The following is a 15,412-nucleotide window of genomic DNA, read 5'->3' as shown; positions in this document are numbered from 1 at the left end:
TTTATTTATGAGTTTATAAATTTTCTAAATGTTTATATTTACATTTTGATATATAAATTTAAATGCACTGACTTGTAAAAATTTTCTGTAATTTTTAAACTAAAAATGTAAGCCGTCAGACGTTTGGAGCCACTGTGCGTGGGTAAGATGAGCCAGAAGCGGTGTTTTATCAGGAATATGAGGCGTGATGCGACGATGAAGCACACGAGCGTTCGTCAGGTTGTCAAACTGGAGGATTAAAGTGCAGTTAAAGTGCAAAATGGTAAAAACTGATTCATGAACCCAACACAGTGTTACCCGTGTAAGACGTACTGATCAGCAACAAAACCGTGGTTTGTCGTGTAAACGCTGGCCGGTGCTTTACACAGATGCGACTTCTAGAATGCGAAAGATGACGTACGTAGTAAACATTTGATAACGTGTATAAAAATAAAGTCCGGGATCTGCGTTTGCGAGGAAGAGTCCGCATTCGCACGCGCGCGCAGGCACAGCTCAACGCCACAGACGCTTACAGAGGAACGTACTTCTGTTTGTCGCGCGGGTCGCGGCTCCGGCTGCGTCCCGGTCGGGCGGACGAGGGGATGGAGTGGGCGGACGGGCTCTTCTTGTTGGGGCAGTAGCTGGAGTGGGTGGACAGGTTGGTGCGCGTCTGGCCGGCGTTGTGGTCGAATTGCATCAGGCAGAAGATCAGGTCTGTAGGCACCAGCTCGAAGTCGTACGGAGGGTTTGTAATCACATATCTGTCATGAGAAACACAAACATACACAACACTAAGTAAATATCTGACAAGAAGTTCATTTGATGTGGAAAGTGTGAACAAAAAATTGTTACAAACAAGCTAGTAAAGGAAAAATCTCAATAACTGGATCTGGAGCACAAAACCAGTCTAAAGTAGCTCGGGTATATTTCGTAGAAATAGACAAAAATACATTGTATGGGTCAAAATGATCCATTTTCATAAGTAAAGATCATGTTCCATGAAGATATTTTGTACATTTCCTACTGTAAATACAATACCAGTCAAAAGTTTGGACACACTTGACTTCATTTTTATTTTATTTATTATTTTTTTGTTAAATATTAATTATTTAAAAAACAATACAATATATTTTTATTTTATTTTATTTTATTTTATTTTATTTTATTTTATTTTATTTTATTTTATTTTTATTTATTTATTTATTTATTTATTTATATTTTTTTATTTTTTTTAAATACAAATTGTGCCAAGGAATGATTCTCAGTTTGTTTTTAAGAAAAAAAAAATTCTTAACTTCAGTTTTTCTTAAAAACAATCTGAGAATCATTCCTTGGCACAATTTGTATTTAAAAATAAAATAAAATTAAAATAAAAAAAAAACAAGTGAAAATTTAAATAAACATCAATAATTTTTTTTTGCAATTTCCGATTTATTTTAGTTTTTTTTTTTATGTAAAACAAACATTTTCATAGATTTTTGGAATCACTAAAAAAATTCAATCAATTACAAAACAAAAATTAATACATACCAGAAATATACAATATATAAAACAAATGCATCAAATATATAAATGACGTGGATGCACTGTACATTGCTATCATTAGTTGTTAAAATACTTAATAAAACATTTAATATTAATTCATCATGAACTTTTATATTTTGTGTATTTGTTTTGTATTTTTATAGGTCTAGTAATGTTCACTTATTTTATCTGCAACTGATTAAATTGCGGCAAAAATTGTTCAAAAATACATCATTTTATTGTTTTTTTTTAAATAATATTTGACAAAAAAAAAAAACATTAAGTCAATGTGTCCAAACTTTTGACTGGTAGTGTATATCAAAACTTAATTTTTGATTAGTAATATGCATTGCTAAGAACTTTACTTGGACAACTTTAAAGGCAATTTTCTCAGTATTTTGATTTTGTTTGCACCCTCAGATTCCAGATTTTCAAACAGTTGTTTCTCGACCAAATATTGTCCTGTCCTGTCCTAACAAACCATACAACAATAGAAAACTTACAACTTACAAACAAAAAATGTATTAAAAGTTAAATTTTTACATTTTTAAAGATCAGAACTCCTGTTATGAAGTACATTTTTGAGGGGCACTCAAAAAATAATCAATTATTTTTCCTACATAATTTGTAACACAAACATTTTTTTAAATATTTATTTAGGAGCCTTAGACCTTTCCAACAATATTGATTGATTGATTGATTGATTGATTGGTTGATTAACTCCCACACTGGGGAAATTCCTTTGAAACAGCAGCAATTTGTAAGACAACAATTAACAAGATCCATAGGATCAACAAAATAACAATATAATAATATAAACAATATAAAACTCTTTGTAAAAAACTATATTGCACATAGTCTAAAAATAATTGCACATACATATAATCTGAAATATTGCACGTGGTTTAAAATACTGCACAAAAGCAAAAACAAGCAATACTCACAGCATGTGTATGTCACTGCAGTGATATATTATAAAGTCTTATAGCTGTGGGGAATAATTAATATATATTGTCATGATTAGATTAGGATTTATTTGTAAAATTGTGAAGTAAACTTGGGCGTCCCACAGAGGGGACGGTGACAGTTAAGAGTTTAATTTGATGTGGAAAGTGTGAACAAAAAATGTTACAAACAAGCTAGTAAAGGAAAAAAACTCAATAACTCGATCTGGACCACAAAACCAGTCTTAAGTAGCACGGGTATATTTGTAGAAATAGCCAGCTATACATTGTATGGGTCAAAATTATCCATTTTTCTATTAAGCCAAAAATCATTAGGATATTAAGTAAAGATCATGTTCCATGAAGATATTTTGTACATGTTCTACTGTAAATACACTACCAGTCAAACGTTTGGACACACTTGATTTTTTTTTACATTTTTAAAAAAGAGGCAAATATTTTTTATTAATTATTTAAAAAAAACAATACAATATATTTTTTAATTTTATTTAATTTTATTTAATTTTTTTTTTTTTTTTAAATACAAATTGTGCCAAGGAAAGATTCTCAGTTTGTTTTTAAGAAAAACATTTGTTTTTTTTAACTTCAGTTTTTCTTAAAAACAAACTGAGAATCATTCCTTGGCACAATTTGTATTTGAATATAAAATAAGATAAAATAAAATACAAAATAATATATTGTATTTTTTTTTTAAATAATTAATATTTGACCAAAAAAATTAAAAAAACGAACAAAAAAGTCAAATTGTTAAAAATGAATTTGAATGTTCAAGTTTTTAGACTCATTCAGAAGAATTTTCAGTCTAATTTATATGATCAGAAAATGTAATATGTAACCCTGGACCACAAACCCAGTCATAAGCAGCAATAGCTAGAAATACATTGTATGGGTCAAATTTATAGATTTTTCTTTTATGCCAAAAATCATTAAGATATAGTAAAGATTATGTTCCATGAAGATATTTAGGAAATTTCCTACCATAAATATATGCAAACTTAATTTTTGATTAGTAATATGCATTGCTAAGAACTTTAAAGGTGATTTTCTATATTTTCAAATAGTTGTATCTCGGCCAAATATTGTCCCGTCCTAACAAACCATACAGCAAAAGACCTCAAAAGAGTATAGTTAGTAAAGCTGGTTGACTCACCGTTTAGTGCACTGGCTGGGTGCTCCCAGATGTGCGTCTCTTAATCGGTAGATTCCAAAACACAGCATGTTGTACGTCTTCAATGCTTTACAGAATAAATCACCATAACAGCCCCCATCCTGAAAACACAAACATAAACATTATAATGTGGTACAGATTTGAAGATATTCAATATAATAGATTAAAACAGTTTTTAACATTTTTTTTAATAAAAATATAAATTTTCCAAACGTGTTTTACTCTAAAACTGCGATAAAAAAAAATAAAAAAAATCATACAGTCCAGAAAAAAAAAAAGATTTTTGATATCGCAAAAAAATTAGCTCTCAGTGAGATTTTGTTTGGGTGCAATAAACGGTTTCACTAGATAAAATCACTTCCTATTTGTTTCAATGTGGTCATTTTTGTGACCATTTCTTTCCAGAACCATTTAACCTACAGTACAGACCAAACAGTTTTGACACACCTTCTCATTCAGGTGTGTCCAAACTTTTGGTCTGTACTGTAGATATGAATTCAACTAAAAAAACTTGTGAAAAAATATCTTTCAGGTGGTCAAATAGCAAATAGTGGAGCTCTGCAGCCACCTACTGGTAAAAGTATTTTTTTGTACTTTTAAAACTGGGTATTCCAAAAGATGGGCAAAAACCTTACACTAAACCATGGGAAATTATCCATGTTATCCCCATGAATTAAAGTTAGAAATGTGGGTCTTTTATAAAGTGAATTTTACGTAAAAAAGCAGTTTTTGTATAAAAACCCATTTTAAAAAAAATATTTATTTATTAATTTATATATATCTAAATAATATCACTTACCCACTGAAAACTGCACAAATGTAGAGTAAAAACTTTAATAAACAGAAAAATATACAGTACAGACCAAAAGTTTGGACACACCTCATTCATTTGAATGTGTCCAAACTTTTGGTCTGTACTGTATATTTTTCTGTTTATTAACTTTTTGGTCTGTAAAGTTTTTCAGTGAAAAATGGCCAAAGTTCTTACCAAAAAGAAAAAAAAAACTGGACTTTATAACTTACAATTGCAAGTTTACACCTCACAATTCTAAGAAAAAAAGTCAACTGCAAGATACAAAGTCGCAATTGCGAGAGAAAAAAAATTATTTCTCGCAGTTTTGCATTTATATCTCATAGTTCTGAGAAAAAAAGTCAGAATTGTGAGTTTATATGATTTAGTTCTGAGAAAAACGTCAGAATTGCTAAATGTAAACAAAGTCAGAATTGTGAGATAAAAAGTCGCAATTACCTTTTTTATTTTTTTATTCAGTGGCGGAAACAGGCTTGTATAAAAATGTGACCCTGACAAAACCAGTCATAAGTGTCATCTGAAAGCTGAATAAATAAGCTTTGTTGGGACAGGACAATATTTGGCCGAGATACAACTATTTGAAAATCTGGAATCTGATGGTGCAAAAAAATCTAAATATTGAGAAAATCGTCCAACTGAAGTTCTTAGTAATGCATATTTCTAATCAGAAATGAATTTATTATATTTACGGTAGGAAATGTACAAAATATCCTTTTCCTTTCTCCTTTAAATATCTTCATGGAACATGATCTTTACTTGGCTATTGCTACAAAGCAAAACATGCTTTTCATACTTACATTTTTTGTCTTGTTTCCAACCAAAATATCTAAAAATTCGTAAATCACAAGTAAAAAATATTTTTAATTTTCAGAAATAAAATCAAGTCAAATTAAGTGAGTTTTTGCTTGAAACAAAAAAAAAAATCTTATTTCAAACGAAAAAAAAAAAAATCTTATCCCACAGGCAGACTATTTAGTTTGTTTCAAGCAAAAAAAAACACTTAATTCTGACTTTTTTTTCTGAAAACAAGAAAATAATTTTTACTCGACTAGAAAATCCTTCTTGATTTAAGAATGTGTAGATATTTTGGCTGAAAAACAAGACAAAAAATCTAAAGGAAAGCATTTTTTGCAGTGTACAAATATACCTGTGCTGCTTAAAACTGGTTTTGTGGTCCAAATATTCGTTTCACTGAAATAAAAAATACCTTTTTTGACAAGCAGCAGAGGGTTAAACATTAAGTAAATAAAGGAGCCACAGATGTCAGTCTCACCCCCAGATCAGCAAAGGGTCCGTCATAAAGCGCCAACTGTGCGACGCGGCAGCGGTCTCTATTAGCAAGTGTTTGCGGTGTGCTGTATCCTCCACGCAACGCGTTCTCCTCCGCAAGCAGACCCTCCAGCTCCGGTGTGGCTCCGCCGGTCACCAGCGTCCGGATCAGAGTCAGAATGTTGTCATTGAAGTATGTCTGAGAGAGAGACAGACAGAGGAGAGGAGCGTTACAGAAAGTTACGAAATCACCCTCAGTTGTAATAATAGCATTTAATTGCAGATTTGGCAAACTAATCACATTGCATTGGACCAACTTGAGTAACCAGCTTACATCAGTTGCTTTTATAGTGTGCACATGTACTCATGATTATTTTATGTTAACCCAAACATTTTTTGCGTAGTTTTTTTGTGGGACAGGACAGTGGCAACAGCAGTTGTAATGAGCGTGGATATTTTGCGTTCTCTTCAGGAATAGTTCTCAGTGCCGCTGGCATTTCTTTGGTAAATATAAAAGCAAAAATGAAAGAGACGCAAAGTCAGTCACCTAAACGAGATATTGGCCTTGCAGCATTGCATTTCAAGGACAGTAAAAATCATCTATGACCAAAAAAAAAGGTTGTCAAAACAACAAAATTACTCAAATTAAAACAGAAAATATAAAACATAAAAAGAGGAATTTAAAATATGAATAAATAATGAAATAAAAAAAAATGCAGTTTCATGGTCAGAAAAAAAATCTACATATGTGACCCTAGACCACAAAACCAGTCTTAAGTCGCTGGGGTATATTTGTAGCAATAGCCAAAAATACATTGTATGGGTCAAAATTTTTGATTTTTCTTTTATGCCAAAAATCATTAGGAAATTAAGTAAAGATCATGTTCCATGAAGATTTTTTGTAAAATTCCTACTGTAAATATATCAAAATGTAATTTTTGATTAGTAATATGCATTGTTAAGAACCTAATTTGGACAACTTTAAAGGTGATTTTCTCAGCATTTTGATTTTTTTGCACCCTCAGATTCCTGATTTTCAAATAGATGTATCTCGGTCAAATATTGTTCTATCCTAACAAACTATACATCAATAGAAAGCTTATTTATTGAGCTTTCATATGATGTACAAATCTCAGTTTTGTAAAATTTTACCTTATGACTGGTTTTGTGGTCCAGGGTCACATATAGAAAATTTATAGACAGAAAATGCTGTCAAAACGTTTTATTTAATCTATAAAACTGTTTCTTTGCTGTAAATTATTTTATTAATGCAAAGCAAATTAAAGAGATGCAATGTCAGTCACCTAAATGAGACATCAATTTTTACTTCTAAAATTCTTGTTAAAGGACTTTAAATGTAAGAAATATTGTATACATGTTTAAACAGTAATATATGTTGTATTAAGAGCTGTATTTAACAAAAATAAAGGCAATTGGGCAAAGAAAGAAATAAATGTAAAAAAAAAAAAAATGAAATGTCCAAATAAATAAAAAAACGAAACGAAACGAAACTAACAACAGTTAGGAAAACCTAACTGAAATAAAATAATAATTATCAAAAATAAATATTTTTTAATAAATAACACTTTGTTTGCATTGACTTACAGCACTCATTAAAGAATCCAGGACGCTGACGGCAAACGCCGTCCCACAAGCGAACGGCTGCGTGAGGTACAGCTCCGTGTCGGGATCGTCGTCATCATCCTGGTCCAGAAACTGGACGTTTGAGTCGTTCACTGCAGACATAAAACACACACAGATTGTTAGGAATGTGTTTCATTAAATGAGGAGTTTTATTAAAAATATTTGCAGGAAATAACAGGTCAACACAGGGTCTAAAATGAACATTTTTTTGTACCAAAAGCTGGGTTAATATACTGTACTTATCTTAAACATAGTATATGATAACATAATGAATGAATGTTTAACTTAAAATGTAATAAACTTGAACTTAATTAGAAAAATAATAAATAAATTATTTTAGCTAGGTTCCAGGGAAAGCTTAACTGGATGTAAAAAAATAACTAAAACTAAAATTTTAATAAAATATTATAAAAAAATAACTATAAAGCCATATTAAAAAAACTAAGAAAAATTACAAAAACACTTAAAAATTACTAAAACTTAAACAAAAATTAAAACATAAACATAGAAATCTTAAAAAGTAAAATGCCCAAAAAGTTAAAATAAAAAATGCATCCTAAAGATTCATATTTAAATCAATTATGAAATAATTTTTATGAAAATGTATAAATCTAAAAAAAAAAAAAATATAGAATTTATAGAATGTGTTGCAGTGCCTTTATGTTGCTTTAAATAAATAAAAAATATTTTATGACCAATTTTCCTTTTAAAACAATAATTTCATTTGGCAACATCAAAAACCGCTTTGGCAAATAAATCAAGTGAAAAATATATTAACTTATAAACTGACAAGGAAAAATAAAACTAAAGTTGCTGGTAAATTCACTAAGACATTTATTTGAAGTCAAATGGTAGGAACAATAACACAAGTAATTGTTTTATGCAAGTGAAAGTTGTAAGATTGCAAACTAAAATACTATGATTTCTAAAACAAACAAAAAATTAAAACTACTTTAAATTAAATTACTTTAATATTTAAAGTAATAAAACTGAGAAAATCAAACAACAAAAATATTCAAAGTAAAACTAATTTAAAATATTAATAAATAAAAATAAATATATAAATATAAATATAAATATAAATATATATATATATATTTATTTTTTTATTTTTTTATTTTTTGTAAAAAAATAAAAACACAATGCAAAATGACATTTTATGGTCAGGTAAAATTATTTGGCCAGAAAATGTTGTCAAAACAAACAACAAAAATAGAAAATATATAAAAAAAAAAAAAAAACAATTTTAAAATTGAAATAAATTAAAATAATTTCTAGACAGAAAATGTTGTCAAAACAAACAACAAAATTACTCATATTAAAATGGAAATATAAAAATAAATACCAATTCAAAAAATGAATAAATAAAAAAACGACAGTAAAAATCATTTATGGCCAGGAAATGTTGTCAAAACAAACTACAAAAATATAAATTTTATTAAAAACATAAATAAATAAAATGAATACTAAAATTAAAACAAAAAAATAAAACACTTTAAAAAACGAATTTAAAGTATTGATTAATAAAAATTAGCAAAAATTCAGTTTCATGTTCAGAAAAAATCTTTTATAGCCAGAACATGCTGTTAAATTAAAAACAAAATTACTAAATTAAAAAAAAAGATATATATATAACTAAAAATGAATTCCAAATATTAATGAATAAAAACAATGGTCATTTAAAATTATTTTTTGTCAGAAATATTGTTGATTAAGTGGCAGGAAGTTCATTTCGGACCCTGAGCTTTTGTGGTTCCTGTCTGAGACGCTCAGAAACATGTAACGGAGTGACAGATCATTTCTAAACAGATGACAGATTCGATCGGTTTGACAGGAAAGATCAGAGCGTCTCGCCACACAGAAGCACACGAGATTCACAGCATGCTACAGAAACGCTCATGCCAACAGTGAAAAACATCAGACATGAAGAGAAGAAGAGCTGAAACATCCACAGAGCTACAGGAAGACAGTCGCCCCTGTCAGCCGCTCTTACCCAGCTCAGTTATCATTGGGATGTTGTTCCCGCTGCTCTTGTCCTGGCTCAGAGAAACCAGGGGCAGCAACTTGTCTGTTTTAGCTAGCAGCATAAAACAACCAGTTACCAAAACCACCTTTCACCGCACCAACCCTTTAGTTGTTTTGCATTTTGCAACCATAAACCAAAATTCTAAATTATAAAAAAATAAAATAAAATAAAAAAATAAAAAATAATAATAATAATAATAAATATATATAAATATATATAAATATATATATATATATATATATATATATATATATATATATATAAAAATCTAAATTACTATAATTTTTTTTAATTATTCAAAAAGAAAATTTAAAATTGTTTTCAGCAACTGTTATCATCTTAAATGTGACCCTGGACCACTAAACCAGTTTTATTTATTTTATTTTTTGAAATTGAGTTTTATACATAAGCTTTCCACTGATGTATAATATTAGGAAATTTAACTAATATCCTAGAAAAATAGATTATTTTGACCGATAAAAGTAATGTATTTTTGGCTATTGCTACAAATATACCTGTGCTATTTACAGCTGGTTTTGTGGTCCATTGTCACAAATGTTTTGAGTCAGTAGATTTTTTTATAATAAGGTTCCACTTGTTACTTTGTCAGCATAATAGTTCAACATTTGCAACTAATAATAATTCAAATCAAAAATATTTGTTAATATTATTTAATTGGCCTGAGCTAACATGAAGCAATAATGAACAGCTGTATTTTTTATGAAGCAATGTCAGGGTTATTAGAGTTGACTCAAGCTAAAAACATAACATTTGATTTTAAGTAATGAAAGATTTCAATAATACATACATAAATTAATTAATTAAAATAAAATAAAATAAAATTTGTTATATTTAAGCTAGTTGCCAAGACAATATTTGTCATTTTCCAATTAAAATAAAACAAAGAATAAACCAATCTTATTTTATTTCAGCTAGTTGCCAAGCCAATATTTATCATTTTCATTTAGTTGATTATTTTTGTTTTACATTTAAATATAATATTTATATTTAACATTGAAACTAAGTTTTGTTAAATTAAACAAAAAACTATACAGACATTATAAAATTAATAAAAATATAAAAAAAAAAAACATTACAATACATAACTAAAATAAAAATGAAAAGAGAAAATTCAAAATATTGCTTAAACTATAATAGTAGCTAAAGTAAACTAAAATAACAATGACTTAAGATTAATAAATACTGTCAAAAATAAATATTGCTTTAAGAAACATTAGGACTTTTAATTGGACTTTATTGTAAAGTGTTAGCAATTTTTTTGTCTTTTTGGAAAAAAGTATCTTCTGCTTACCAAGGCTGCTTTTTTTATTTGATCAAAATTACAGTAAAAATTGTGAAATATTATTACAATTTAAAATGCCTGTTTTCTATGCAAATATCTGTTCATATGTAATTTATTTCTGTGATCAAAGCTGAATTTTCAGCATAATTACAGATTTCAGTGTCACGTGATCCTTCAGACATCATTCTAACATGCTGATTTGCTGCTCAAGAAACATTTCTGATTATTAGTTGCGCTGCGCAATGTTTTTGTGAAAACCGTTTTTATTTTTCATATTTACAGATGAATAAAAAGTTCCGAAGAACAGCATTTATTTGAAACAGAAATCTTTTGTGACATAATAAATGTCTTTACTGTCAGTTTTGATCAATTTACTGCATCCTTGATGAACAAAAGTAATAATTTGTGCTTAAATGTGAGTGTAATATGAGTCTCACCGAGCTCTGTGATGATGGGAATGTTTGCTCCAGTGGTTATGGACACCTGCCGCACCAATCCATGTACGGGACTGTTTTCTGGAGATGAGCGATCCATTCCAGGAGGAGTGAAACCTGGAGCACAACACAGAACGCCGTGAACCCAGCTCAACTTTTTGATTTTGTTAATATTTTTTTTAAGAAAGGCAAGCATTACAGATGTGTATTTACTGAGTAATGCACTATTTTGTAGAGAGGCATCAAAATGAGTTCATCTGAGATTTAGAGTCAAATTACAGGGCGGTAAAAATCACTTTAAAAAAAAAGATGGCAGATCTTTTACACAGAGATTGGTAGCTCTATTAGTAAAATCTGTTGACTTCAGCAATCTTTGTTGCATTATATGCCAATGATGACCATTCAAAAAATGGAAAAAAGCACTTTTCAAGCTTTTTCTCTCTAGTTTGCATGTCTGTAACTTTAGAAGTATAAAAGATATCTTGATGTCCCTTTAGATTTTGGGTCTTAACAAACTTTTCTTTTAGTATCTTAATTTTTAAGGTCCTATGTGGTTCAATCCCAGAGATATAGGAATCTAAATATGGCTCCAAGAGTAAACTGTACACCTTTTCAGCGGTCAGAAATCAAATGTTAGTCACTTTGCATACAGCTGATACTTATTGTATTTAAAGTGGATTGTCTGAATTACAAATAATTTTAAAACTATGAATGTATCTTCTTTCCTTTTATCAAAACAACTGCATAAAACATACATGTCTGAGCGCCATATCATTTAAACTATTTACTCTATGAGCCACATTGAAATGTTGTGCCTTTTTCCTCAAGTTTGCATGCCTGTAACTCAAGAAGTATTACAGATTTCTTATTATCCTTTTAGATTGTAGCTCTTGCCAAACTTGTCTTTTGTTATCCTAATTTTTGAGGCCCTATGTGGTTCAGTTCCAGAGATATTGCAAATTCAATGTGGCTCCTTGAGTAAATAGTTTAAATGATATGGCACTCAGACATGTATGTTGTATGCAGTTGTTTTGATAAAAAGAAAGGAGATACATTTATAGTTTTAAAATGATTTGTAGTTCAGACATTCCCCTTTAAATACAATAAGTATCAGCTATATGCAAAGTGACCAACATTTAGTTTCTGACCACTGAAAATGTGTACAATTTAACAATTTCCTCTTACAGCCATACTTAGAATCTAATATCTCTGGAAGTGAACCACATAGGGCCTCAAAAATTAGGATAACAAAAGACAAGTTTGCTAGGAACTAAAATCTAAAAGGATAATAAGATATCTTTAATACTTTTTGAGTTACAAGCATGCAAATTTCAGGAAAAAGACACGAGAAGTGCTTTATCCTCATTTCTGAATGGTCCCCATTTTTGTATAACGTAACAAAGACTGCTAAAGTCAAAAGATTTCACTAATAGAGCTATCAATCTCTGTGTGAAAATAATATAGTGATACTGGCATATTTCTAAAGTCATATTTTTCTCTTCTGTAATTTGGCTCGGAATCATATCAGGTGAAAATTGTCATTTGGATCCCCCTCTACGAAATAGTGGATTACTCACACATCCATGACACTTCATACTTTGGCTTTCTTCTTCATTTATGTATTGCTTCCACCAGAAAAGATGTTAACAAAATAAAAAATTTTAGACTTTACCTTGCGAGTTGGCCTGCAGGAGTCCAATACTGTCATCAAACTGCATGGATTTGATGTTGAGAGATGCCAGAATACACTCCTTATCCTGCAGAGAGGCGTCGTCGATGTTGTTCTGATTGGCGGAGAGGATGACGCACATGTCGCACAGGTTGACGTTGACGGCTCTCAGATCGGCCCGACTCAATGGAGTTCCCTAAACAAGAGACATACCTCACTAACATGATGCTGATATGCCATTAATAGTTAAACAGAGACAGACGTCCACTTACGGGTAAGATGGAGACTTTGGGGAAGTTGTGTAGCGTTTCCCACTCTCTCTTCAGGTACTCCAGAGAGCCCACGAATACAATAGGCTTCAATTCATGATAGTGGAAGTTACTGGCTCTCAGAGGCATCACCAGATTCCGCAGACCGATCAGGGCTGATTTTACATCGCCGAATATACAAACCACCACGTGACCGCTTAAAACTGTCATCGCCGCCTCACTGCGAGTCTGAGAGAGAAAGACAATAAATCAATTACCAACCTCTACTGAACTTAAAACCAGTTACAAATATAAATTTTTTGGTTTTATTATTTATAGAAATGTATATTGAATTTTACATTTTATATAATTCATATTAATTGACAATTTTATACAATTTGTCTAATTTTTTTTTTAAGTAAAATAATTATCAAAAATAACTAAATTACTAAAACTACTTTTAGTTCAGTTAGTTGTCAAGGCAATAGCTCTAATTTTCATTTTGTTAAGGATGAGTAAGGTTACAAAATAAAAAAGTAATATATACATTAAATACGAAAATATTTTATTAAATACTAAAATTAAAAAAAAAGGAAAAGGAAAAAAATTGAGTTTAGTTTTTAAAAATGTTTTCATTACAATTTAACTTCAAAACTTTTCCAATTACATATTACATTATATATATATATATATATATATATATATATATTAGCATTATTAAATTAGTTTCATGACAGTTTACCCCCAAAATACTCATTTGAATTACTTTTCCAATTACAATTACGTACATTATAATGCATTTAGAGAAATTTTACTTTAAGTTGAAATAGTAATATTCCTAAAACCACACCTAAAAATAATTAAACTAAAACAAAAAAAATTTTTAAAAAGTTAATAAAACAAAAAAATACACAAAATCACTGTATTTTTAGTTTTATTTAAAAAATATATATATATTTTATTTTAAGTAAAAATACTAAAATTACTAAAACTAAAATTTAAAATAACTAAACTAAAACAGAATTAGAGGGTTTTTTTAAGTTATAAAACTGATAATTAATATTTCAGATAGTGACCAAGGCAAAATTTCTAGTTTTTGCTTAGTTTAAGTTGAATTACTAAAACGGAGAATAACTACATTTAAAAATAAATAAATAAATAAAATAAAAACTAAACAAAACAAAAAAATTCTAAAAAATTAAACCAATTCAAAATTGTAATAAATACTGTAATATTATACGTCAAATTTGAACCCTGATCTTATATCTGCTGTTGTAAAGTGTCTTTTAAAGCATAATTTCCATCAGTTATGTTGTGTAACGTGCTTAATGCCTCTTACCAGCATGACCTTCTCTATGTCTTTTGATGGACACCAGTGAAACATTCCTGTCGAATCATATTTCTTTATGTTCTCATCCATTGTTTCCATCTGATCGTGTCCTGGGACCAACAACGGGTCGTGCCTGAAATCAACAAACCATAAAAACACGGAAAAACTTGAGCTGGCTAAATTCATGCTGCACTTCCAACAACAAGCAGATCAATGACTTTATAAAGCAGACATTCGCACTGAATGAATTGGCAGGGCTGCCGTTACAGGACGTGATTGAGAGCAGGAGCTCAGGGTCTCGAAGACGTTTGATTGGCCCATTATAGGGGTGAAGGTTTCAGCATTCTGTCAGAGAGCGTTTCCATCCGTCAGCCGCAGCTGCTGTTATGACTTTATTTTCAATCATTAGGCCATTAGAGGCTCTCCTCACTTCCTCCAGCTCTCAGTCCATCAAATTTAATGTGCGGCGTGACAGCAAAACCACACGCCTGAACACCAGGACACGCTACCGTACCGCTATACATCCGAAACACACCTGAGCAAATGGGTTCATCTCCAAATTTGTCAAGAACATGAACATGATTAAAATTATTTTGGTAATGTTATTTTTTTTTAATAATTAAAAACTAATTATCCTAAAAAAAACTCAATATATTCAAATATTACTCAAATATTTTTAATTAGATTAAGTTTAATTAAAATCATGAAAATGTAAAAAAAAATATATATTTTTTTATATATATATGAGGTGCCTACTTTCAGATAAATGAGGCCTGCGATTAATCAGATGCAAATAGAAACACAAAACCAGTCCTAAATAAAAGAAAACAAGTTGACAAAAAGATTGAATCCAATATTTTGTGATAATATAGCCTAATGAGAGATTTACAAGTAATTGTTTGGAGTCCGGTCATTTCTGACCCGGAACAACACAAGTGTGACTTTTTGCAATTTTGTACAAAATGAAAGCATTTAAAAAGCAAACTTCCTCATTAAACATTAAAGCACACTAGTGTGATAAACACTGCAAATTTTAATAATT

At 29.6% G+C, this 15,412-nt stretch overlaps 1 protein-coding gene across 1 annotated transcript in view; it reads right to left on the bottom strand.

The window, feature by feature from the left end:
• Positions 1 to 429: 429 nt before the first annotated feature.
• The window catches only part of LOC141297563 (calcium-activated potassium channel subunit alpha-1-like), a 68,753-nt gene continuing 53,770 nt past the window's right edge, over positions 430 to 15,412 (bottom strand). Inside the window, exons 23-31 of the mRNA XM_073827979.1 lie at positions 14,380 to 14,503; positions 13,065 to 13,289; positions 12,796 to 12,988; positions 11,127 to 11,240; positions 9,354 to 9,437; positions 7,322 to 7,452; positions 5,721 to 5,915; positions 3,619 to 3,737; positions 430 to 740 (exon numbers count right to left, since the gene is read on the bottom strand). Of these exons, the coding sequence (XP_073684080.1) occupies positions 509 to 740; positions 3,619 to 3,737; positions 5,721 to 5,915; positions 7,322 to 7,452; positions 9,354 to 9,437; positions 11,127 to 11,240; positions 12,796 to 12,988; positions 13,065 to 13,289; positions 14,380 to 14,503 (1,417 nt within the window). The 3' untranslated portion in view covers positions 430 to 508. The remainder of the gene's footprint in view (positions 741 to 3,618; positions 3,738 to 5,720; positions 5,916 to 7,321; positions 7,453 to 9,353; positions 9,438 to 11,126; positions 11,241 to 12,795; positions 12,989 to 13,064; positions 13,290 to 14,379; positions 14,504 to 15,412) is intronic.

Source organism: Garra rufa, chromosome 22 (genome assembly GCF_049309525.1).
Source record: "Garra rufa chromosome 22, GarRuf1.0, whole genome shotgun sequence".
Lineage (NCBI taxonomy): Eukaryota > Metazoa > Chordata > Actinopteri > Cypriniformes > Cyprinidae > Garra > Garra rufa.
This window is presented reverse-complemented; position numbering and strand designations above follow the sequence as displayed.